This window comes from Phyllostomus discolor, chromosome 8, assembly GCF_004126475.2.
Source record: "Phyllostomus discolor isolate MPI-MPIP mPhyDis1 chromosome 8, mPhyDis1.pri.v3, whole genome shotgun sequence".
In the NCBI taxonomy this organism is placed as follows: domain Eukaryota; kingdom Metazoa; phylum Chordata; class Mammalia; order Chiroptera; family Phyllostomidae; genus Phyllostomus; species Phyllostomus discolor.
In genome coordinates, this window is record NC_040910.2 from 38,100,686 (window position 1) to 38,126,343 (window position 25,658).

A 25,658-nucleotide genomic window follows, 5' to 3' on the forward strand; every position below is an offset into this window, starting at 1 on the left:
CTTCCATCTGATGATGTGTGATTTATTTATATTATGCACGTTCTTCTGAATATTTTTTGGTGAACAAGTGCTCTCATTTCTTGTGGTTAGGTATTCAGGACTGGAACCTCTGAGTCATGGGTATGAGCATGTTAGTTTTAACAGTTGACACCAAACAGTTTTCCACAGGGTTATAAGAATTCACAATTCCAGCAGCAGTGGGTGGGTGTTCTGGTGTTACTTGTTCTAATCAACACTTGGGTTTTGTCAACAATGTTTGTTGAGTGAGTATATGCACATAAGGTGATTGTTAAGATGCCCAGCTGGCAGATTAAGAAGCCGGGTCTTAGAGAGGAAGGTGGCTTGCCCTGGTCACCCAGAAGGTCAGAGACAAGAGCCATTTGGCTCAAAGTCGGAAAACACTTTCTGCTTCTGCCTTTGAAGGGCGGAGTCCTTAGGGCTGTGCTTGGTGACTGGGGAGTGACTGCACCTCCTGCCCCAGAGACACCAATTAGGCTGCTGCAGGCCTCTGGTGGCTGGGGAAGGGGTCCCAGCAATTAACCCATCAGCTTGCATCACCTATGGTCCTCGTAATCACAAACACTAGGTCTTCAGGGAGGACATGGAGAGGACAGCAACTTCTGTCAAGATAGCAGTGCAAGTCAGGCCACCAGGGAGGTGACTAAGGAAGCTGGAGGGGTCTGGTCTGGGCCAGTGCTCCACCAGGAGCTTAACCTGATAGCATAACCCAGGCATTGCTTTCCCCACTTGTCAAGGGGGGGTTTGATGTTCCCTGTTGGCCTAGTCTCATGGGAAAGGAAGGGCAAAGGTGTTAATTATGTTAACATTGATAATAATGAGCATATTTATCAATCATTTAAAAAAAGTTTTGTCGCCCTGGCTGGTGTGGTTCAGTGGATTGAGCACAGGCCTGCAAGTTGAAAGGTCACTAGTTAGATTCCCAGTCTGGGCACATGTCTGGGCTGGGGCCAGGTCCCCAGCTGGGGCATGTGAGAGGCAACAGATTGATGTATCTCTCCCATGTTTCTCTCCCTCTCTTTCTTACTCCCTTCCCTTCTGTCTAAAAGTAACCAAAATTTTAAAAATAAATGAAATAAAATAAAATAAGCTTTGTCTATGGTGCCTCACTTAATGCCCATATGTGGTTCACATAAAAATCTCAGGCTTAGGATCTTTGTCCAAAACACAATCACCAAAAAGGCAGAGTGGGAATTTGAACCCACTGGTATTTCTACCTGGGAGTCTCACTTTTGATATTCACCCCACCCTGTTACAGAACAAAGTGGGGGGGCCTGGGGTGATATACTATTACTGAAAGGAACCCCCCAGGTTTGTTATGTCCACCACCTTACAGGAAAGACATCTCTCAATGCCAAGAGATTCGTGAAAAGGAAAATAAATGTTTATTTAACGCTATACAAACTTAAAGTAGTGACCTAATGTCTTCATCAAAATCCCAAAGTCCCTTAATACACCCACAAACACACGCAGTCCTTCTTTCCCCCCTTTGTCCAGTCTCTCAGGTACCATATCTCAGGAAAAGAAATACAAGTCCATGGCTCAGGCAGCCCCCAGTTCTTCCCAGTAATCCATCTGGGCTGGTAGGCCTCCCTCAGTTCCCAGCACCATCAGCTATGTTGCCGGGATCTCTGCTAAAGCCGGGTGGTGGTTCCCCCTACTAAAGCTGCAGGGGTCTCCATTCTGGCAAAGCCGTGTGGTTCTCCCCCTGCTCTGTTCCAGCTGTGCAGTCCTCTCCCCAATGGCCGTCAGGTCTTCATTTAAATCCCTGGCCAATCTTCCTCTGCAGCCCCATTTCCAACTCCTCCCACAATTGGCTATGCTTGCCAGCACTCCCATATCCTTCCAGCTTTTCTGGGCTGCCATCGTCAGTCTAGGCAGGCATGGCCCCATGTCATGGATCCAATCTTCTCCAAGATCCCACGCAGGCGCTGTAACTAGGGGGACCTGCCCCCAGTGACATCTTGGTGGGGAAGTTACTTCCATTGCCCTGGCTCAGAGCATGACCACAGCCATTTAACATATCTATGTAACCAGTTAAAAGTTATAGATATGTTAAATGACCACAGAGAGGTTAGCTGCAAAGCTGTTGCTATGCAAAACAGCTCTCAATGGCCCTGTTCCATTTGTCCCTTCCCCCAACCCATACCTGTGGTGGGGGTGGTGAGGACATCCTAATATTTCCTGGATACCTTGAGTTCTGGACCCCATTCCAAATCCCTATTTGGGGCCCCCCTCTTGGCTGCACCCTATTACAACCCTACCTGCACTCAGCAGGAGGCTGTAATTTGGCCTCAGCTGGCTAGAGCTGTGGGCCCCTGGTAGGTTGTTTCCCAACCTATGGCAAGCTGCTATGGTCAGGCAACCAATCCCTGTCAAGGAACTGTATGCACATGACAGTGTCACATTATAACAAATATGGCTACCCAGGCTCTAGGAAGTGCCTGGGGCCAATTTTCCAAAAGGCTGCTATAGGCTTGGCAGGTGCTTGGATTTCTGGGTAGGAATGCCACCTAAAATATAGTACTGCTCAGTTAAATTTGAATTTGAGATAAACAATGACTTTTGTTCAGTATAAGCATGTTCCTTTTGGGACTTACTTACAATAAAAAAACTGCTCTGGCTGGTGTGGCTCAATGAAATGAATGCTGGCCTGTGAACCACCAGGTCGATGGTTCGATTTCCCGTCAGGGCACATGCCTGGGTTGTGGGCCAGTTCTCCAGTAGGGGGCCCTTGAGAGGCAACCACACATTGGTGTTTCTCTCCCTCTCTTTCACCCTCCCTTCCCCTCTCTAAAAATAAATTTTTTAAAAAAGTTCATTGTTTACCTGAAATTCAATTCTAACAGAACCCTGTATATTCACTTGCACTATCCACTGCAGACACAGGGTGAAAGGGAAAAGGGATAGAAGGAGGACGCTAATGAGGAAATTTGTCCCCGCATGGGGAATAAATCTGTTTTTGATCCTGGCGCCACCTGCTTCACTCATATTGCAGCCCCAGCCTCTCCCAAGACCTTTTGTTCTTTCCTCCTATGAAGAGGGCAGTTGAAACATGCCTATTTCTTTCTCTTCTGATGCTCACAACATCCACTGGGATGTCATCAGAACAAATTTACTGACCCAGTTATACTAATGCAAGAACTTGGGCTTATCCAACGTTGCATGGAAAAACTGAGTCTGAAGACCCAGGACTAATAGCAGCTAATCCCAGCTTCGTTCTCTGTGTTTCAGAAATAGCCCTTTTCCCACCACCGCCCCCCTTCACTGGTGAAGCACATCTGACAAAGACCTCCAGGGACACAAGTATGATGCCAGAAAGTTAGATTTATGAACTTTCTGAAGCAAGAGAGACCACATGTAGAAGTATAGGGTGCCTCATCAAAGAGCGCGCATGTGTGCGTGAGAGCAAGATTGAGTATAGGATTTGGGGGGGGAGTAGAATTCAGGTAATATTTACATGAAACAGTTTGATAGGCTCAAAGCTCAACAGAGCTTTCTGTACAGGTTGGCACTAAGCTTAGGCTAAGAAGCCAATGCAGGGTCCTGTTTCCTTGGAAACTAATAAGTGGAGTGTTTGTTGTGTCTAGACATCCTTTATATTGAAGTTCTGTACCTGGGCTGGAAATTCAGGCTGCTTCTCTGGATCCAAGTGACCTGTTGGGTTCAGACCTTTCAGGCAAGAGGAAGAAGTTGTCTGCTTATCACTGGGACTGAAAACAGCAAAGATTCTGACAATCTATGACTTTGGAGAACAATGTATCTTTAGTACATTAATATCCTTAATGTGATTAACAAAAGCCAGTTGTAAAAACTCACGTGACATCTCCCTGACCCATCACACTGAATGCTAAAAAGGCCACAACATCCAGAACTTGGACCTTGGTTTCTAACTGTTCTCCAGTAAAAGGAACCAGAGCTCCATGGAGAAAGGGCTGATTCTAGACTGGGGCAGGAACTATACAAAATGAGTCTGGAGCAGCTTCTAGTACCAAAAAGTAAGTGTTAAAAAGTCCACCACAATGATGGGGGTATGTCAAAGGGACAGAGAGACCAATTAAGAGCTCCCAATACCCAAAGCTGAAACCACTTTTGTGACAAGATAAAACAATTGGATCATAACCCAAAATATAATATAAATGTCCATGACTCCATATTGATATAAACAAGTGGTTAATAAATGGGAGAACAGACATCTCCCAGGCAGGAGGATTCATCATAAATTACATGAACACTCAGCTTTCTAGAAGTATAACTTCCACCCCACAAATGTGGGCTGTGCGTAGTGACTATCTTCCAAAGAGTCCATGATGGAAAGGGGGGTGTAAATTTATGGTGGAGAACTGACAGACATACCTCAGCCAGGGAATCAAGATCAACATTAATGGTGATGAATCATGGTGGCCCAAGACCCTTAAAATGATGTGATGAGAAGAGCCCTTTACCTTTGAGGTCTTCCTCCGAGAACCCATCACCCCAGTGTAATCACAAGAAAAACCCCAACTGAGGGACACTTTCTGCCCTTGAATTAGTGCTTAGATCATTTACATTTAATAAGTATCAATATGGCTGGGTTTAAATCTACCAATTTTTGGTATTTTCCATTTGTCTCTTCTGTTCTTTAAAATATTTTCCTTCTTCATTTACCTTATTTTATTTTAGGGAGGGCGAAAGAGAGGTAGAGAAACATTAATGTGTGAGAGATACGTTGATTGGTTGCCTCTTGCATGCCCCCAACTGGGGACGAGGCTCGCAACCCGGGCATGTGCCCTGACTGGGTCGAACCAGAGACCTTTTGGTTTGCAGGCCAGCACTCAGTCCACTGAGCCACACCAGCCAGGGCAATAAATAAATGTTTTAAAAATAAAATAAAATACCCTAAAATAGCCCTGCCTATTTAATGAAAGAGCAGGTCCCCAGTTTTCTAACCCCTATAGTTAGCCTTCTATTATTGCCTTCTTCCTGTCCACAGACGCTTGGGGCCCTGCCTGTCATAGCATTGGCTAACAGCTTGAGCTCTGGGGCTAGGCCAACACAGCTCAACCACTGACAACCGCTTGTGACTCAGGCAAGTCACTGAGCCCCTCCGAGTTTTTCATCTGAAAACTGGGATATTTATAAATTATGGTTGGGAAACAAATGCCCCCCATTTCAAAGATGTCCACACCCTAATCCCTGGGACCTGTGAATCTGTTAGGTAATGTGGGTAAGATTACAGACGGAATTAAAGTTGTGAATTAGCTGACCTTAAATTGAGTTTATCCTGAACTACCTGGGTAGACCCAAGGTAATCACAAGGCTCCTTAAAAGTGGAAGGTCACAGAGATGACATCTTGAGAAAGAGTCGGCCTGCTGCTGCTGGCCTTAAAAATGGAGAAAGGAGCCACAATCCAAGGAACACAGGCAGACTCTAGAGGCTGGAACAGGCCAGGGAATGGATCTTCCCCTAGGCCCCCCAGGAAAGAATACAGCCCTGCAGACACCTTGATTTTAATGGTCAGGGTTCTCCAGGGAAACAATATTGTGATAGTAAATTTATGTTATTTTAAGCCACTAAATTTGCAGCTCTTTTTTTATAGCAGCCATAGGAAATGAATACAAAAATACCATTCGTCTTTCACGGGGTCCTTATAGATTCAAGTGAGATTATATGCAAAGTGCATGGCCCAGCTCAGGCATGCAATCAGTGCTTAATAATTGGAAGTGATTTCATTGCGAAAGTCCCCCAATGCAGGGAACTCAAAAGCCCTGGACTTTGGAGAGATCAGTGGGCTGCATCTTGGAGCAGGAGAAACTGGCAGCAATTCTTCTGTTCTGTACAGTCACGCTGTCACTTCTGAGACTTTACCATGGGCTGTGAAGAGTTGTCAGCTCTGCCATTTCCCTTCTGAGGGAAATTTGGTGAAATCACTGAGACTTCCAAAAGGAGCTGATGACAATACTGCATCCTCTGGAGGCCTGCCTTTCCTGTGAAAAACCTTCGTGCTTGTGGTCCTGGGGGTTCCTGGATATCATAAAGGCCACCAGCATAGTAGAAATGGTCATAAGCTAAATTTCCACTGGAAGAAAATGCTATATGGTAGGGAGTTGAAGTGTCTGGGATTCTGCGTGTCATGAAAGAGGGTAAATAAATAATTCACTGCTGCGTGTGCTTTGAGCCCCAGTAGTCAAGGACTCAACAAACCACAACACCTGGGGCCAAATCTAGCAGGAGAATGTTGGTGAGGTTCATGCTACATTTGGGGAAACACAAGAGGCATTTGCAAGATGCATTTGCAAGAGGTGAGTGTTCTACAGCCTTACAACAGGGGCTGGCACACTCTCTGCAAAGGACCTTGGAGTAAACACCTTTGGCTTTGCAGCCCGGGTGGTCTCTGTCACAACAGTCAACTGTGCAGCTGTAGGGAGAAAAGTGCCAAGGACGATGTGTAAAGGAACGTGTGTGGTTGTGTTCCAATAAAACTTTATTTAGGAAAACAAGGGGTAGGCTGGATTAGATCCTGTCTGAAACCAATCCTCCTTAGGGGAGAAGGAACAGGCCTTTAAAGCCTCCCAAAGGAGCCTCAAGATCTGGAAGCTTCCATTCTTATCCCCTTACAGCCATCAGAGCATCACAGTATACAAAAACCTTGCTCTCCTACTGTGGGATGAGACCACAAACAGCAGGCTTGGGCCCTCTAGGTCAGTCGGCCTGCAACTGACCCACTAAATGACCCCACATATGGGAGTGGCAAGACCAGCAGAACTGCCTGGCTGGGCTCAGTCCAAACTCCTGACATATAGAACGAAGAGTGAGTTGAACCAGGGTTGTTTTAATCCTAGTCAGGAGTCAGGGACATATGCTCTGACAGCTCTGCCAGGAAGCTCTGCAAACACACATGGCAAAGGGCGTGGATGTGCACAATCCTCCCGAAGGGAGACTCGTGTGGTTGGGAGCAGCAACTTCCTCCTCCCTTCCAGTGAGGACCACTGGCCTGTGTTTCTTACAAGTCAAGAAGAGCCTGCTCACATGCAAGCACGTTTTAAGTATGTGTACACATACATTTAAATACAAGTATCAGCTCGTTCAACACCTTGCTTTTTCACCTAACATGTCATTATATCACGTATGCCTTCCTCCACGTGGACATCTTTCGGACATTGTTCCAAAGTTATGTCTGCTGGATGAGCTTAAACTTGGCATACAGATTTACAATACTTCTTCCCTGCTGACACAGAGGCATCTGCGCCTGCAGTCCTGCCAAGAATGATCTCACTGACCCCAAGACAAAGCAAATGAGGCAGCGGGAATGCAGCAAGGGGACTCCCACGGGGTTCTAGATTTCTGTGGCACAAGCCTAGCCTGGTCTGCAAAGCTGGTCAGGTCAGTGTGATTCTATGTGCTACCACTGTTGTTGTTTTCTTAAATAGGTTTCAGGTAGGGGTGCAATTCTGCAATACATCATCTGTATATCGTATTGTGTGTTCACCATCCCAAGTGTTTCTTTTTAAAATTGCAACAAAATGTAAGTAAAATTTACCATCTTAACCATTTTTCAGTGCACAGCTCAGTGGCATTCAGCACACTCACACTGTTGTGCAGGCATCCCCACCATCTGTCTCCAGAACTTTCTCACCTTCCCACACTGACTCTCTGTCCCTATTAAACACTGACTCCCTCCTGAGCTCCTGGCACAGGCTATCCCCTGCCTATAGATTTGACTCCTCTATGGACCTCCTGTGAGTGGAATCACACCGCATTTGTCCTTTGTGTCTGGCTATGTCACTGAGCTTAACATCCTCAAGGTTCATTTCCTTCTTCCTTTTTATGGCTGAATAATATTCTAGTGTGTGGATGGACCACATTTTGTTTATCTGTTCATCTGTTGATGGAAATTTTGGGTGCTCCTGCCTTTTGAGTATTGTGATTGATGCTTCCATGAACATTCGTTTACAGTGTCTGAGTCCCTGTTTTCAACCCTTGTGAATGCACGTGTGCCTTGGGGCAGAATCAGCAGGTCATGTGGTTTAACTAAGCTTAACTGTTGCAGGTACTGCAGACTGTTTGCCACAGCAGCAAGACCATTTTGCACTCCTGCCTATATAGACCTACTTTTATGTTATTCTTTAAAAAAATAATTATTTGAGGGGTGACATACAAACAAGGACACAAATGCACTGATGTTAAGTGAACACTTAATACATTTTACCTCTTTTTCTCCAAGTAACCACCACACAGATCACAACGTGGAACATACCTATCCCCTAAGAAGTCCCATGCCCCTTCCCAGCCAACACCCCCAGTGACGCCAATCTGACTTAACACTACTGCTCGTTTTTTCCCGTTTTTGAGCCTCGTATAAATGGAGTTAGAAAGCAAGTCTTGTCTTTTTGTGTTTCCTGCCTCTGCCCAACCACTGTGTTTGAGTTCCATCCAGTCTGGTGCGTTCGTCAGTAGTTCTCTCCTTCTCAAATGCTGTGTGGTGTCCCTTTGTATGAAGGTACAACTTACTCACCCATTCTGATTTGGAAGGACATGTAAATAGATGGTTTCTGACTGCCAGCTATTGTGAATTAAGCCATAGGAGAACATTCTCGGGTGCCTGTTTCAATGGTGACTCAGACGCTCATCTCTGTTGGGTGTACCCCCCCACCCCCTGCCGGGGAAATTGCTTAGATGCAGAGTACACGTAATTAGCTCTGTGGGTCCAGCCAAACAGTTGCCCAACATGGCTGCTCCATCTGCGCTCCCGCCAGCAAAGCATGGGAGTTCTAGTGACTTTCCATCCTGACCAACACTAGACGCTGCCAGCCTCTTTAATTTTGGCTTTTTGAGGGAGACGAATGTCCCCCACAATTTCAAAGGTAATAGTGGCACCCTGGCTGGTGTGGTTCAGTGGACTGAGTGAGTTGCTGGTTCAATTTTCCAGTTGGGGGCATGCAAGAGGCAACCAATTGATATTTCTCTGGCATGCTGATGTTTCTTTCCCTCTCCTTCTCCCGCCCTTTCCCTCTCTCTAAAAATAAATTGAATCTTTAAAAAAAGATAATGGTGGCCAGGTGATCAAGGTTAACACCAGCAGTCATAAGTCCTGTGGATGGTGTATATCCTTTATGCGATCTGGTGAGAAGAGCATTTCATCTGCTTGGGTCTTCCTCCTCATCCTCTAGAATCCTAGTTTACCCATAAGAAAGATGCCAGAAAAAAATCACAAATAAATTGAGGGACAAAATACCTGACCAGTACTCCTCAAAACTTTCAAGGTATTAAAATCCAGGGAAGTTGGAGAAATTGTCTTAGCTCAGAGGAGACTGGGACAGAAAAGGGTGTTAGGGGAAAACTAAGAAAATTCAAACAAAGTCTGGACTTTAGTTGATAATAATGTATCAAGATTGGTCTTCAAGTTTCCACAAATGTATCACACTGATGTGATGTGTTACAAACAAGGGGAATTGGGTACAGGGGCTGTAGGCACAGGAACACCCTGTCCCATCTTTACTACTTTTTTGGTAAAGTGTATTTAACAAAGATAATACTGTATTTCCTTGATTTGAACATGCCTGGGCTTCTTTTCATCTTTACATTTTTGATACCTGGATGTATCTGTCTTACGAGCAATAGCAAAGGAATGTTCCCGGCCCCTGGGCAGATGTGAGTTGTGAGCAGGGGGGTTGCTCTGGAGCTGAAGAACAAGATCATGGGGGAAGTGTGATGCCTCTGGAAGTATCTAGAGCCATAGTACACAATGAGCCAGGTCACTTAGGGATTGATTCTGACATGGCCAGTGCTCTGGCACTTTCTGTTGAACATGACTGTTTTGAGAGTCCAACAGCCACCATTTGTATCTTGTACGTGGGGACATGCCCAGGACTGTGCAGGCCAGAAGTGCCTGGAATTCATACCTCCATTCAACTCCCCCCCGCAGACACACACAAATACATGGGTTTGGTGTAGAGGTACCCTAGTTCCCTTGCCTCTCGGGTGGGCTAATTCCAAGGGATGTGCACCCAGTCCCTCTGCTGATGATGATCCAATTGTCCCCTGTGGCAGCTGGTGTGAGAACCACTCTTCTTTGGTGCCTTCTCTTCCTTTGTCTCACCGCCTGCCACACCATGCTGTTGTCGGCATCTCTCAAATCAACAACCTGCACTTAAGCCCTCATTCTCAGGGTCGTGGGGAACTCAACCTGTCATGGGACAGTGACATGGTGAAAGGAAACTTGGGAAAGAGATGCCTAGGGGACCATAGAGACCATCATAGCTGGGGTCTAGTCCCACTACTCCAGCTCTGAGTGGTAGGTGGGATGTGCATGGTGTTTGTCATTTCATCCACTTGTCTGAACCCCGCCCGGCTGCCCCACTCCAGGTCACCTCAGGATGCAGAGGGGAATGGGATAGAGTCCCTGCCATCATGGATTCTGCAGGAACCAACAGGTCAGAATAATATTAGAGCAGGGTCTCCCTTGGCACTGCTGACACTGGGGCTGAGTCCTTCTCTGTGGGAGTGTCCTGGGCACTGTAGGGTGTCGAGCAGCATCCCTGAACCCCACTCACTAGATGCCAGGAGTACCCTCAGTCATGACAACTACAGATGTTCCCGGTCATCATAGAGTGTCCTCCAGGGGGCAGAGTGGCCCTGGTGAAAACAGCTGTGATGATGCTGCCAGCATGGCCCTGGGTGATCTCAGTCCCTTTAGGGTCAGTGCCTGTGCTGAAAGCTGTCCCTCCCTCCACCCCTTCCCCTGCTTTAATGCTCCCTGTAACATCTCCTCTGTATAATAAATTACATCTTGTCAGTTCATTGTTCACTGCCCTCTGGTAGAATGGGAACTCTTGTGAGGACAGGGATCCTCAACTGCTCTCTTGGTCATTATGCCCCAGCACCAGCATGAGTGTCTGCTGTGTTGTAAGTGCTTAATAAACACCAGTTGAATAAAGAGTTGAACAAAAGCGTGAGAGGATGAATGAATAAAGGGTTAGGAAGAAGGAAGGAAGGAAGGAGGGGGAGATTTCCTTCCCAGTTGTGTGAGAAGATCAAGCAAAGGGTTAATCTTAAATGGAGTGACTGACCATCCAGTGTGCCTGGACCAAGGGGTTCCCTGGATTACTGGGATAGTTGTCACCCTACCTAACAGCAATAACACCTGCAACAGCAAGAGTGACAGTAAATAACTTCTGTTGACCAGGCACTGTTGTAGCATTTTCTATGTTAACTCGCTCAACCCTCACAAACATCCTGACATCGGGACTGTTAGCAGTGGCTGTTTGTTGGAGCTTAGGTGATTTGCCCAAGGACCCAGACAAGGAAGGGTGGGCCAGGGCTGGAATTCTGGTGGCAGAGTGGGGTACAAGGCATATCCTGGGGGCTGGCCTTGTTGGGAGGAGGTACAGGAAGATTCTAGAGAAAGTTAGGGAACAGTGAGAGTGACACCGGAGGAAGGAGTCTAAGGAAGAATGTTCTGTGCAGGGGACCAGCATATGTGGATGGCCCTAGGCCCAAGGTCCCATGGGGCCAGGGCTTAGTTTGATGTCCCGAAAATGCAGGTGGGAGTGGACATGGGGAGGATTTGGACAGGAGCAGCTGCTACGAGCCACTCTCTGGTTGGCTGCCTGAATCAGGGTCTAAGAGGACCCTAGGGGTCTCTCTGCAGAAAGTGGAGGAAAGGAGACATAGAAGGGGAGGGAGGGATGGGGCAGAGATGAAGGAGCACAGGGGGAGAAAGAGATATGGATGGGGACAGACAGATCCAGGAGAAGGGAGGAAAAAAGTGGGGAGAGAGAGAGAGAGGAGAGAGGAGAGAAGGAGAGAGGAGAAGAGGTAAAGGAAGAAGAGAGGGAGTGTCCTGAGCTACTGGCTCCAGCTGCTGCTGTGTCTTATGGGATGAGAGCTTAAAATAGCTCCTAGTGCAGGGAGCCTGAGAGCCCGGAAGCCCAAATGACTGATTCTCCTCCCTGGTAGGAGGAGGGGTGGCTCTGAGCTTTGGGTGTCTAAGGCTGGAAAGGGGGTACTGAGAAGGGACAGAGCAGGAGCCCCTCTCTCTAGGACCTCCCAGGCCATCCTTGACTCACAAATCTGAACCACTCCTGGCTGTGAACATCCCTGTGTCCCCCCTGCCTTGGTAACCACCATCCAGACTTCTAACCCCCCAGACAGCGGGCTTCCTTGCAGCTTTGCACAAATGCAAGAAACCACATCTCTTCTTTCAGATCTGGTCCCTTTCTCTCAGTACTGCTTGTGAGAATCACCCACAGGAGCGTGTGTGCTGCTGTCAGAACTCCACAGGGCTCCACAGCCACTGCACCTTAAGCTTGTATGAACTTGGGCACTTTGCTGAACATTTCTGGCCCTCAGGCACCTTCCCCTGGGAAAAACAGCATTGTCTGCCCTCCTGGGCAATTGTGACGCTTAAGTGAGATACTGAAAGGACAAGCAGTCGGCTCCCTAGCTGCACAGAGCCGACATACATATATAATACATATACAATATATTCACACACACATACATGTATATAATGTATATACACAGATATATAAATATACAGCTGGCACAGAGCTGTGCTCAATTGTCAGTCAGGTGGCTGTGTTAGTGAAGACGTCCAAACAGAATTCATGGAATGTGTGTGTGTATACACAAATGTACATATATACAATACACATACACACATACAAGAATGGGTGTGTAATATATAGCATGTATACACATATTTAATAAACATACAATATATACACATACATATATACTATGCATATACCCATATTTATAAAAGTGTTTATGCATATGTATATACAGCATATATCTATACATGTGCTATAGTACATATACAATACATATAAACATGTGGGTGTGTGTATATACACTTACATGTATAACACACACATCCCTATACATTATATATGCACACACATATAAACACATGTATAGGTGTGTATATACAGTGATTTTATTGGGTTGGCCAAAAAGTCTGTTACATTTTTTCCATACAATGGCTCTAACATTGCTTAGTTGTCCGTAATTTTATTCAAAATAATTTTGGTAGATTGCATTGTGACAGCTATCATATCAGTGTGCATTAAAGAAAACTTATTAAGCCCTGGCTGGTGTGACTCAATGGATTGAGTACTGGCCTGAGAACCAAAGGGTCACTGGTTAGATTCCCAGTAGGGGCACATGACTGGGGTGCAGGCCAGGTCCCCAGTAGGGGGCACTCCAGAGGCAATCACACATTGATGTTTCCCTCTCTGTCTCCCTCCCTTCCACTCTCTAAAAAATAAATAAGTAAAAATAAAATAAAATAAACTTATCAAAATTGGTGAATTTTTTGCAACCATTTTAATATTGAGGATGGAAGAAAACATGCAACATTTTCAGAGTATTATGCTTTATTATTTCGAGAAAGGTAAAAATGAAACTGAAACACAAAAAAGCTTTGTGCAGTGTATGGAGAAGGTGCTGTGACTGATCAGCTGGGTCAAAATGGTTCGTGCCCCGGCTGGTGTGGCTCATTGGATTGAGCACCAGTCTGTGAACCACAGTGTTGCAGGTTCAATTCCCAGTCAGGACACATGCCTGGGTTGCGGGCCAGGTCCCCAGCATGGGGTATGCAAGAGGAAACCACACACTGATATTTCTCTCCCTCTCTTTCTCCTTCCCTTCCCTACTCTGTAAAAATAAATAAATAAAATCTTAAAAAAAAGTGGTTCACAAAGTTTCTTAGTACTATTGACATTTTGGCCAAATAATTCTTTGCTGTGGGGCTTATACATTGGATGTTGTTTAGCAGCATCTCTGGCCCCTACCTATTAGAAACCAATAGCTGGAGATAGCTGACACACTCGGAATATCCAAATTAATAAAATTATTGGTGAAAATGAAAAACGTGTCTTTTATGTAAAAAACGTAATGGACTTCTGGGCCAACCCAATACATATATAACATACACACATACATACTATATACACACATTTACATATACACTATATATGCGCACACATATAGTTGTGTGTGTGCATATTCGCTATGTATACACATGTGTACTATTAAGCACATACATTTATAGAGTTTTATGTCAAGGCTTTGGCTCACCTGGTGGTGCTGCCATCATGTCAGAAATCTGCGCTGGGCGCAGCTGGAAACTCAGGGAAGAGCTGATGTTGCAGCTGGAGTCCTCAAGCCCTTAGAGGCAGAGTTCCCTCTTTCTACGAAACTTAATTTTCCTAAGTCCCACGTTATAGTGACACAATCTCCTTTACACAAAGTCCGCTGATTTTAGTGTTAACCTCATTTGAAAAATACCTAGGGGCCACATTTGGGATAAAGTTTGAGGGCTTGAAGCCTAACTCAGCAAACATGAAGATTAACTATCCCTTGGCATTTGTGACATATATCTTTCCTCATGACTATTGTCAGTTAAACCAGCAGCCCTGGGGTAGGTGACTTCTTTCTTGCCAGCATCGAGTGCCTGGGGTCTGGGCCTAGCAGATGATCAATAAGCGGCATTCCGGTTGAGCGAGTTCTGTACTTCGAGCTATAGCAAAGGCCTGGACTCTGGCCATCATGTGTAATAAAGAATTATGGCGTAATTTTTGGGGTGGACGGTCCCCTTCTTTCAAGAGCGGGGCTCGAACCCCCACCTCAGACCCCGCAGGGTCTTCCCGGGTCCCAGCTTCAGCAGGCTGGAGTGGCCGAGGGCAGGCGAGGACGCGCGTGCGTGCGTTCGTGCCGGAGAGTCCAAGGGGCGGGACGGCAGGGGAGGCGCAAGCGGCCCGGCGGGCGGGGCAGCGGGCGCGCGCTACCGCATCGAAGTGGCCCCCCCCCACACGCGTGTGTAGAGTGGTTCGGCCCGGTCCTGGGCTCATTGTGCTCGCCTCACGCCGGCCCAAGATGGCGGCGGCGCTGGAGGCCCCGGTCCTGTGACCACAAAGAGGGAGCCGGGGCCCGGACGGGAGCGCGGCGGCAGCGGCGGCGGCTGCGGCCGAGGCCCAGGCCAGGCCCCCTCCCCTCAGCCTCCCGCCCGCCCTCCTTCACTCCTGCCCCGCCCCCGCCGGCGGCGCCCCGCCCCTCCCCCAACCGCCCGACTAGCATGGTGCGACTGCCGCGCGCGCCGACATGGGGGAGAAGCTGGAGCTGAGGCTCAAGTCGCCCGTGGGGGCCGAGCCCGCCGTCTACCCGTGGCCGCTGCCGGTCTACGTGAGTACCGCCCTCTCCTCTCCTACCTCCGCCCCTTTCCCTGGACCCCCGCCCTGCGCGGCGCGCATTAGGGGCCCACCGAGCAACGGAAAGACTCAATTCCAGAAACACTCCTGGGAACCCCCCTTTCCTGCCTGGCGGAGGTCTCCGCCGCGGTTTCCAGCCCCTGCACAGAGCATAGGCAGTGGGGACTCTGCGACTCCAAGGGGCACCTAAGCCAGGCAGCCGTTACCAGTGCGGAGCTGGGATCCTGGTCCCCCATCGCCCCCGACCCCGGTCAGGGCGGTCGGCGAACTTGCCTTCCCGTGTTTCATGTTCTGACATTCAGGGTTTCTTTATTTCTTTTGGTAGTTTATTCTTTGAGCTGTCAGTGAGCTTTATTTTTTATTTTTGAAGGCATCTTTTCTTCTCTCCGTAGTTTTTTTTTTTTTTTTTTTTTTTTTAAGGCAGTTTACTCTCCTCATCTTAAGGGGCAGGACTGGCCGTACCAAAATGAGGCATTCTATCCAGTAATCTTAAATGAGTGGGCTGGCCTGACCCTTGCAAATGAGGCCTTTTGCCCCCCAATCCCCAGTGACCCTTGGAAAATGACAGGCCGAGCGGAAATTTACAAAGCCGTCCCCTGGGTGATTTTAGAAATACAGGGCGCAGGATGCGCGCCTCGGTCTCTCGCCTTTGGGTGCCTTGTGGTGTGTGTCGGTGTCCCTGCGTCCGTCCTCGGGCCGGGCACTGTGCCGTTGGGAGGGAAAGCGCAAGCAGGCGCCCTGGGCTGGCGTCTGTGGGGCGTCCTTTCGCGCGCTGGTCTAGCGGGCGGGGGCGGAGCCTCCAGGGGACCCGGTGGGGAAGCCCGCGAACCCTTTGAGTGTGTCAGTTTTTGGAAACGACGCGCCCGGGGCGGGGTCGGGACGCAGGGACAGCCCGGGAGCTGGTGTCGTGGGAGGATTTCGTGGTTTCTAGCCTGCCTCGCTGTGGTGCTCTGGAGTTTTGCTCATCCCGCACTCAGACGCGAGGTTGAGCCCGGCTCTGGCTTTTCCGGTTGGGCAGCTCTGGCGTGCATCTCACAGGTGGCTTGAGCAGTGGGCAGGGCAGGGGGACAGCAAAGGCGACAGGAAATAGAGTGAGGAGAACCTTCAAAACTCAACCGTTCCTACCAGCCTCTGTGGCTGCCCAGTGAATTGTTTAAAATTTAATTATTATTATTTTTATTTTTAGTGGCACAGATCACTTTTTTAAGGGTACATTCCTAGGGATTTTGACAGATCCATGGCAACCAGGCTGCAGAACAATCACCTCATTCCTCAGTGTCCCTTCTGCTGCCCTTTGCCACGAACTGCCCTCTCACCTCCTGGCAATCACTGACCTCCTCTCTATCCCTACAGTTTTGCCTTTTCCAGAAAGTTAGAGCAGTGGACCCAATATTGATCAAAGCACGCAGCGTTTTGATTCTGGCTGCTTCCACTCAGTAAAATATTCCTGAGAGTCATCCGTGTTGTAGCAGATAGAAAAAGCAACTCCTTTTTCTTGTCCTATCCCAATTTTCCATTGATTCATTAGGCTGCCAGTGGCAGGACACTTGGGATATTTCTAGCCTGGGGGGGGAGGATTACAAATAAAGCCATGCTAACCATCTGTGCTCAGATTTTTATGTGAACTTGAGTTTCACCTCTCTTGGGAAACACTCAGGAGCAGGACTGGGGTGGGTATACTGTGCCAAATGTATGTTAAGCAACATTTGTGTGCCTTACAAATTTTTTTGAGCATGGGAAGAGTTAAACCCACCAAGACCCATCATCCAGGAATGTCATACTAAGGTGAAAATTTACCCAGAGACACTCATGTTGTTACATCACCTGCTTTTATTCAGGGTGGAACAAGGCCATGGGGATTTGTAACCCTTATATATAAGGCCTCCTGGGTTGGGGCCTAGCTTTCTAGTGGCAGGGGATTCTGAACTAGAGAGCATCTTTCCCTTGCTGGCCCCAGACTCTCTTGGCTGGGGGTGGGGATGTGCTGCCCTGGCCAGGTGTGCTGCCACCTGATGTCAACAGGCCCCATTGTGGTGTGGCTGTCCCACTGCCAGGCCATCCCAGTGAAATTCTCAGCCAGCTGCCAGGGCTCGAAACAACCCTATAGCTTTGCAGTGATGTCTGTCAGCCTTCCGTTTCCCCACCGAGGAATTTTTCTTTTCACAGGAAATGAGGGGGCAGTACTTACAGAGTTCATGTTTTGTGATGACTTGATGATGAATACATGAAGAAAAAGGACTGCTTTAGAAGCTTCACTTTTTGAAAGGTCATATTACTCATGTGACCACACATTTTAAATGACTGAGCTTACTTGTTCAATGATTCATTCCTTTTTAGCACCTCCTGAAAATTTGCAGCATTCCTGGGGGGCACAGAGGACAGTAGGCACTGTTCTTATTCTCAAGAAACTTATAGGTGAAGGAAGGTCGGTCATGTATAAACGCAAAAGTTAGCAGAGTTCCAGAATAAGGAGCTGCCAGTTTTGCCCTGGGGGTGACTTCTTCTGGGAGGGGCATCTGTAGGTGGAAGTGCAAATAGCTACAAAGGTCCACACTTAGAAGTGTCCAGCCTTGGAAACTGACTTTTGTCAGCAACTGACAAACATGAGTGGGAGGCCCAATGCATTCTGTTCCTTCAGTGACTGAGTTTCTGATTCCCACTTGCAGTTCACAGTGGCATTATTTCTAAAGCAGTATGGCTCTCCTTGGGTGGGAAACCAGGTCTCAACTCAGAAGGAGTAAATGGCATTTTGGGTTGCCAAGTGGCAGGGTGAGAATCTTCGAGAGGAAGGCATGCAAGAGTCCTTTACCGGCGTGACTTAGTAAGGCTGTGGGCCAAGGGGAGCAACCTAAGCATGACTGTTTCCACCCTCGGCTTCCTACTGGGAGCCCACAGTTTTCTGATGAGTGTCCTCTGAGCTGGCAGTGAGTACTAGCTGAGTGGGCAGGCCAAGTGAGCCAGCCATCCTGTGACTCAGAAGATATTTTCTGATCTGACCTCTGCCTGTGTGAGTCCTGTCTAAACTGAGTTCAGGTTAAAGGCACATTAACCCTCCCATGGTTTTATGTGGTGAAGTAGCTGATTTCAAAGGGGAGGGGATGATCAAAAAGTTTGGTGTTCCACATGTGACAGATTTTGTACTCTGGTCCCTAAGATACAAATGCCTACTGTGCACTCAGGAAACGTGAACATTCCCTAGGGAGGGGAAAAGGGAGCTACAAGAGACCCTCCACTCCCCAGTCTCCCTTTGGGAGTTCCATCTTTTTTATGATTAAACTTTTTATTTGAGATAATCATAGATTCTTGTGCAGCCATAAGAAATAATAGCTACCCCATGTTTTCTTTACCCAGTTTCCCCCAATGGTGACATCTCACAGAACTAGAGAAGAACACGTAATTATACTCATCTAATTCTAGAAATCCTGTCCCTATCAGCAGCCACTCCCACTCACCTGCCCTGCCCCCATCAACCACTAACCCAGTTCCTGTCTCTGTGGACTTACCTATTCTGGACGTTTCACATAAATGGAATCTGGCTTTTCTCAATGAGCATACTGTTCCAGTTTTATCCACGTAATGAGTGTCGGTGCTTCGTTCCTTTCATGGCTGAGTAATATACCCCCATAAGGACAGGCCAAGTTGTGGGGCCTTAGGCCCTGGGTGGCATTCATTTTGCCCTCATCCTGGGGGTGGGGGTGACCCCAGGTGAACTGGTGTGGCACTAATAGTGAGTGCTTGGTGGAGGTAGAAACATTTGGAGTTCTAAGGAGCATAGTGTGTCTTGGCTTTCCAGATCTCAGAGTCAAGTCTCTGCCTGCCACTTGGTGGCAGGGCCTCCTGGGTGAGTCCTCCCAGTCAGAGGGGCACCAGTTCCTGTGCTGTCTCTCTTCCCCTCACACTCTTGGCATCAGGCTGGAGCAGTCTATGGGAATAAAGCATTTTTTCTGATGAAGACAAGAAAAGTTCTGGGGGTGAAATTTTGGTTATCATGTCCCACTGGTGTCACATCATGACAACCACTTCATGAAGACCTCCATCATCCAGTCGAGGGCTTCTTTGGAGGCCGGGCACCTTGGCCTGTTACGGATAGGCTAGTTTTTATTAAAGCAACTGAAGTTTTCTCATCAAACTGCCTTTGGTCTTAACTCTGCTCCCTGGGGCTCTAGGTGGCCCTTGCCCTCCTGTGAAGATCTAAGTTCCCTTTCCACACCTCTCCCCACCTGCGAAAGACACTGCCCAGACCTCAGGGCACCTGAGGCCTGGTTCCAGCTCTGCTGGGACCCAGGCCCGCTGTGGATCTCCTGTTTAGGGTGAAGCCTAAAAGTGCTCTGTCAGTTACAGAGGTAGAATGAGGTTCCGTTTGGTGGGACTAGCACATGAGCCACACGTCATATCTGGGAGCCATGTTAAAAAAGTGAAAAGCATATGAGAAAAGTTTTTAATATATTTTATTTAACTGAGTTTGGCCAAAATCCTGTCATTTCATTATGTGATTAAAACGTTACGAACAACTTTTTTTGGTGTGTATTCTAAATCTTGAGATTACTGTGTTTTGCATTTAGAGCACAGCTTGATCCAGGCCAGCTGATATCAAGTGCCTCATTGGTGGCCTGTGTCTGCCATGGGGATAGCATGCTTCTGGATCCCTCTTCCACACAGAGACTTCTTCCTCCTGACCACAGAACTTAGCACACAGGGCTGTGGTACTGTGTTTGCACAGTGGGTGTCACGGCTCAAGCAAGATCCAGGGGCCTAGCTGCTTGCTTGCTCAGCGGGGAGTGGGGTAGTGAAAACTAGTGGTGCTGGGATGACATTTGGTGGGGCTTCCTTGTCCCATGGAGTTGGGGGTTGTAGGACTGTTGATGTGCTGGGCAGGGTGTGTGTAGATGCAGCTGTCCTCTGGCCAGCCTTGTTTATTGCCTGGCTTGTGCAGGCCAGAGCTGGCATGGAGCATCAGTGACTGGGGCAGTGTGGCCCTGCAAGCAGACATGCCATGGGGGTGGCTGTGGGAGATGAGCCCTCTGTCCCGGTGAGTCACTACTGGCCGTTGACTCAGTTCTGTCTTCTGTCTGAGCAGAAGACATTCCCTGCAGCAGGAGTAAGCATAGGTCAGGGCTGAATCAGCGTGTGACAGCACTGACTCAGTACCCTCGTCCCCACAGAGCAGCATCAGCCTCCCCTTTCTGCCCCCTTTTGTAACGTGACATTACTTGGGGGTCCATATAAGCATCGTTCTTAAAACTGGTGAGCTCAAAAGCAATTAGTGGGTCAACTCAACTTTTTCTGCAGCTCGGGGAATGTGTTCACTGCAATTGATTGAGACATCTTGACTTGCTGTTCCTTTTTTCCTTGTTCTACCCCCTGCCCCAGACAGCAGGCCCAGAGTCCTAGTATTCATTGCTCTGTAGACATGGGTGCTGTGAACCCAGGAGATCATCTCCACAGGGTAGATCTCTTCCTGGGTGGGTACGTGAAAGCAAAGGTCTGGCAGCAGGACCAGGACAAACAGGAGGGCTTTCCAGCAAAGACATGTCCTCACAGGGTCTAGTGTACCGATGAGAGAGCTATGTGCAGGGGCTATGTGACCCACCCAAGATGCTATTTCTAGGAGCAACACTGTTGGATTCAAACTCCAGCCTGTCCTGCCTGCAAACCTCCCTGTAGAAGGACCTGACTTGGTTGATGCTCTGTGGTTTCCACTTGAACTTGCTAAACATTTTTGAATGAGGCATCCACATTTTCTTCTTGTCTTGCATCCCACAAATCTGGCCGCCTTTGGTCCGTCTGACCCTCCATCTGTGCCCTGGTACCATAGCAGCCAGGTTTCTCATCCCAGAGACCTGATCTCTAACTCCCCACGCTCAGTCCCATCAGTACCTGCTCTCTGCCCACCCCTCCTCTGCCCTGGTGATTTGCTAGTTTTTTGCTTGGACATGTGTGCTCTTAATTTGTTTGGACAGCGTAAGCACTTGTTTCGTCAGAGGGGGTCCCTGCTTATTTTGAACTAGTTAAGGTGCTATCATGATCAATACTTGAATCACCCATATGAAGAATAAACCATAAGCCCAGGCTGGTGTGGCTCAGTGGATTGAACACCAGCCTGCAAACCACGGGGGTCACTGATTCGATTCCCAGTCAGGGCACATGCCTGGGTTGCAGGCCAGGTCCTCAGTAGAGGGTGCATGAGAGGGGAGCCACACATTGATGTTTCTCTCCTTTCTCCCTCTCTTCTCCTCTAAGAATAAAATAAAGGAAATCTTTTTAAAAATAATAATAAACCATAAACTAATTACTGTTGCTCCCACCTGAACAGCAGAGGGCCTCCGGCCCAACTAAGGCACTTAGCCTAATCTGTGAGCCTGCTACCCTGCTTGGGGTGGTACCCAAACACTCAGAAGCGTGGAGTGGGGTAGTGAAGACAAGAGCTGGTATGGGACAGGTACCTGCAGGGCCTGACAACCCCCTTCCTCTGCCTTGGCCACACCCTCTGGTTTTCCTCTGGGACTGACTGAGAGTTTTCAGGACACCTGTTGGCAGGGTGTGAGTATACCACATCCTACCTCATTCCTCCTCTTCCAGCTGGATGTCTGCTCATCACAACCCTGCCATTAAAACATCTCATCTCTTCATCCTTCATGTTTTAAAACTCTGTTCATACATCATATTTCCTGTACACTGTGACCCCTGTGTCCATCCACAGCATCCCTCTGCCCCCCCAGCTGATCCTGCTGTGTCCATGTAGTACCCATGGTGGGACCTCTTATGCAGCGGCTGCTTGTGGGCCAGCCAGCCATAGCCTGTCCTGAGTCCACATGGCCTGCACCAGAAACCATTTTGTTTGTCTTGCTTTGACTTCAGGGACTGTGTGTGATGCAAGTGGCCTGGCACTCCTACCCTGGGGCTCCAGAGTTGTGTGGAGCCACTGGAAAAGAAGGCAGTATTCTGAGAGATCAGGAAGCGGGTGCCCTCTCTGCAGGACACTCCCTTCTGCCTGCAAGAGTAGTCTGTGTGATTGTCTTGGCAGTATTTCCAGTTGATTATTCTTACTTCCCCAAGGAGAAAAGGGAGAACGCTTCCTACCCACCAGCGTAAGCACTTGTTTCGTCAGAGGGGGTCCCTGGGAACTTGTTAGGAATGTGTGTTCCAGGCCCCCAGACCTACTGAATCTGACACTTGGTGGTGTGAGTCACAGGCATCTCTCTCATGAGCCCTACACAGGTTTTTGATTCTAGTTACTATATGAGAGCCCTGCTTTAGAGGACTGTGGGGTCCTGCCCTCCTCTGTAAGTGATCTGTGGGGCCGAAGGTACCCCCCACATATCATTTTCATGTTGCTAACGGGAGTGAGGAGAGTGGAGGTGGCTATGGATCCAGTGCAGCAGTGCATCTGTTGTGCCCACTGTAAGGCCCTAGTATACATGCTCCTTCATTGATCTCTTGTCTCTGCCTCACGCCTTGTATACTCTGGGCACACAGACTCTAGAAGTAGTGTAGACTTGGAATGAACAGGGGGTAAGTGCTTAGAATGGTGGACTCGTGCCCTTGCAGGGGGGTCTGAGAGACCCTTCTGGCCAAACTTCTCAGAGGGAGCTGGGGTAACAGCTGGTGACAGAGCTGGAGCCACATTCCCACCTTGCAGCTGGACCTTGAGTTCTTATTGTGGGTGCTGTTCTCAAATTTATCCTGGTGAAGGAAGAAGCTGGGCACCTGCCAAAAGTGACAGCTGGGTTCCCTGCACTCACCTCCCCTCCTTCTGTGTGCACCCCCTCCATACAGTCCCTGAGCACACAAGGGTTAGTGTCTGGGAGAATAAGCCACAGGCCTCACATATGAGTTGGGGAGGTGAGTGGTACCATAAGGGACAGTTTGGTGTCATGTCAGGGCGTGGTGACTGCCTCTCATGCAGTATGCAGTTTAAGATGGAACAGTTGTACTTACTGTTAACCTTTCCACATGTTCCCCAAAGTGGGGACTTGGTGAACCCTGGGTACCCACCACTCAGCTTTCCCAGCTGTCAGTGTTCTGCCAGCCTGATTTTTATGGGCAAAACCTCTCTCAGCTACTTCTCTTGGGTGCTCTGGTACAAGAAGTGAGAAGAGCGTGGGTCGGTCAAACGTAACTTCCTGCCGTGGGCCATGCTGGGCTGGGGATGTGGGCAGTGAAGGAGGCAGTGTGGGGGTATCCCTGTGTAATGAGGGAGGGCTGGGCTGTCAAATCAATGTTTGGGCCTCCTGAAATGCAGAGGGCAGTATGAGGAGGTGTGCTTGCATAATGAGACACAACGGCTGGGCCATCAGCCAGGGTCCAGGGCTCCTGTGCTGCGAGAGAGAGCTGGGAGGGTGTCCCTGCATACCAAGATGAGGGCCGAGCTGTTGGTTCAGGGATTCCTTGGGGCTGTTGTCAGTCTGACCTTTACTGGTTGGTATCTGACATCTTTCTCCTCCCAAGGCCTGTGGAGAAGTAAGAAGAGGCCATGGCCAAGAGGTCATGAGAGTTTCTAAATCATTGATAGTGATCAGGGCTTCTAAAGTTACACCTCTCAGTACTGTGGGTGGAAACTGGCCTGGCCCTAAAAGGATCACTCTGAGACCTCAGAGGGTGCAGCTGTCAATTTTCTCTCCCTTTGTTTTGGTTTTAAAGCTGAGGAGGCACCAGTTCATTCCATCACAGAGACCAAATTCCAGACCCCTGTGCCTTTGCAGGCTGGCGTGTATGTTTGGATCAAGATAGTTAATTCAGCGAGGGCCATGGCCTGGTGATGGCTGCCAGCTGTATTACACTGTTGACGATTGTGAATCATGCTGCTGTGTTGCACATGTGTGTGTTTCTCTATAGCTATACATGGTATGACCAGAAGGTATCTAGCCATGTAATATGAAAAACAGACATTTATTGAAGAAGATACAGGAAACATTGAAACAATTGTACATAGGACAATGATGCCTCAGTCCCCTTCAAAGTAGGCACCTCGGGACCTCACAGTTCTCCCAGTCGCCATCAGCTGTCCTGTTATATTTTCCTGAATCTCATCGATGATCTAAAATCTCTTCCCTTTCAAAGGTGATTTTAATTTTGGGAAGAGGCAGAAGTCTCAGGACACCAAATCTGGACTGTAGAGGGGCCGAGTCACCTGGGTGATTTGATGTTTCATCAGAAAAGTGCACAAGATGTGATGCATGAGTGGGCACATTGTTGTGATGCAGTTGCCAATCACCAGTTGCTCATAGCTGCGTCCTTCTGAATTATCCAAAGTTTCTGCAGGGGCATGTTCAAACTTAATGCAAAATTTGATGCAGATTTGTTGCTCTACTTGCTCAGTCATTTTGAATGTGACGCCACACAGGGCACATGCTCACTCAACAGCGTCTATTGCCCCCACTGACTAGTGCCATGAAGTACTATTCACACATGCGTATCCTAGACCACTCTTCTTGGCTGCCAGGTTACATTGATGTGCAAACCATTCTCACTATATTAACAATGGCTGGACTTTTTTTAGGCAGATCTCATATATTCTCATATTGCCCCCACCTTCTCTAAATGATAACAGTTAAGTAGTATTTGTTATCTGATTCTTAGTAAGTGGGAAGACATTATTTTGAACACTAGAAGGATGGTTTTTCCTTGACCTTTAAAAATAAGGCATTGCACAAAAGGCCACATAGTATATGGTCCCATTTATGTGAAACGTAAAAGGCAAATCCATGGAGATAGGAAGTGGATTAGTGTTTGTCAGGGGCTGGGAGGGGCCTGGAGAATGAATGCTGATGGGGATGGAGCTTCCTTTTGGGGGGATGGAATATTCTGGAATTAGTGCAGTGGTTGCACAACACCGAACGTACCAAGAACCACTGAACTGTATACTTGAACAGGTCAGTTCTATTCTATCTAAATTATATCTCAGTGGAGCTATTAAAAAATAATGCTTAGGACTCCCGTGTGTATAAAAAGCTGTTTTGATTGTATTATTGAATGCTGAAACATGTGACATACTCTATCTGTGGTCACTGTCCTCCTGTTATAAAGTGGTGGAGATGGTGGTCTGGGCTAAGAGGCATCATTACTGTCAGAGCAGCTATTGGCAGGCCTCTGTCTCCAAACTCATTTTCTTGAGCCCATCCTCTTTGCTGACCCACTTGCATTCACCACTCTGCTAACCCTCACCACCACAATGTGGAAGGCATAGTGCTTATGTGAGAGAAGGACAGAGACGGCGGGGGGCAAGGGGGGGTGCCACTTGGTGCTTCCTGATCCTGGTTTCAGCGAGGTTTGGGGTTAGCTTGCTGTCTACGCCCTAGTGAAAGGCCTGGAGTGACCCCTGTGCTTCCTTTTGAGGAAGAAGCCATGAGGAACCCCCCCACAGTTGGCACAGTCCTGGCCGGCGGTGGAAGTGGTGGGAGGTGTCTTTATCCAGGCACAAGGACGGCCACATGTGCTCTCATGCTGGC

At 48.2% G+C, this 25,658-nt stretch overlaps 2 protein-coding genes across 8 annotated transcripts in view; one reads left to right on the forward strand and one right to left on the reverse strand.

The window, feature by feature from the left end:
• The window catches only part of AP3D1 (adaptor related protein complex 3 subunit delta 1), a 64,775-nt gene extending 50,122 nt beyond the window's left edge, over positions 1–14,653 (reverse strand). The window contains exon 1 of one of the 2 annotated variants that reach the window (XM_036032168.1): positions 14,081–14,653. The gene's annotated coding sequence lies outside the window, so the exon portion shown is untranslated. The remainder of the gene's footprint in view (positions 1–14,080) is intronic. The other variant, XM_036032167.1, reaches the window with a different exon arrangement.
• A 174-nt stretch (positions 14,654–14,827) lies between these two features.
• Positions 14,828–25,658, forward strand: part of DOT1L (DOT1 like histone lysine methyltransferase) — a 59,008-nt gene continuing 48,177 nt past the window's right edge. For 2 of the 6 annotated variants that reach the window (XM_036032161.1, XM_036032162.1), the window contains exon 1: positions 14,828–15,184. In XM_036032161.1, coding sequence (XP_035888054.1) covers positions 15,104–15,184 — 81 coding nt within the window. In that variant the 5' untranslated portion in view covers positions 14,828–15,103. The remainder of the gene's footprint in view (positions 15,185–25,658) is intronic. The other 4 variants (XM_028519753.2, XM_028519754.2, XM_036032163.1 and 1 more) reach the window with 2 other exon arrangements.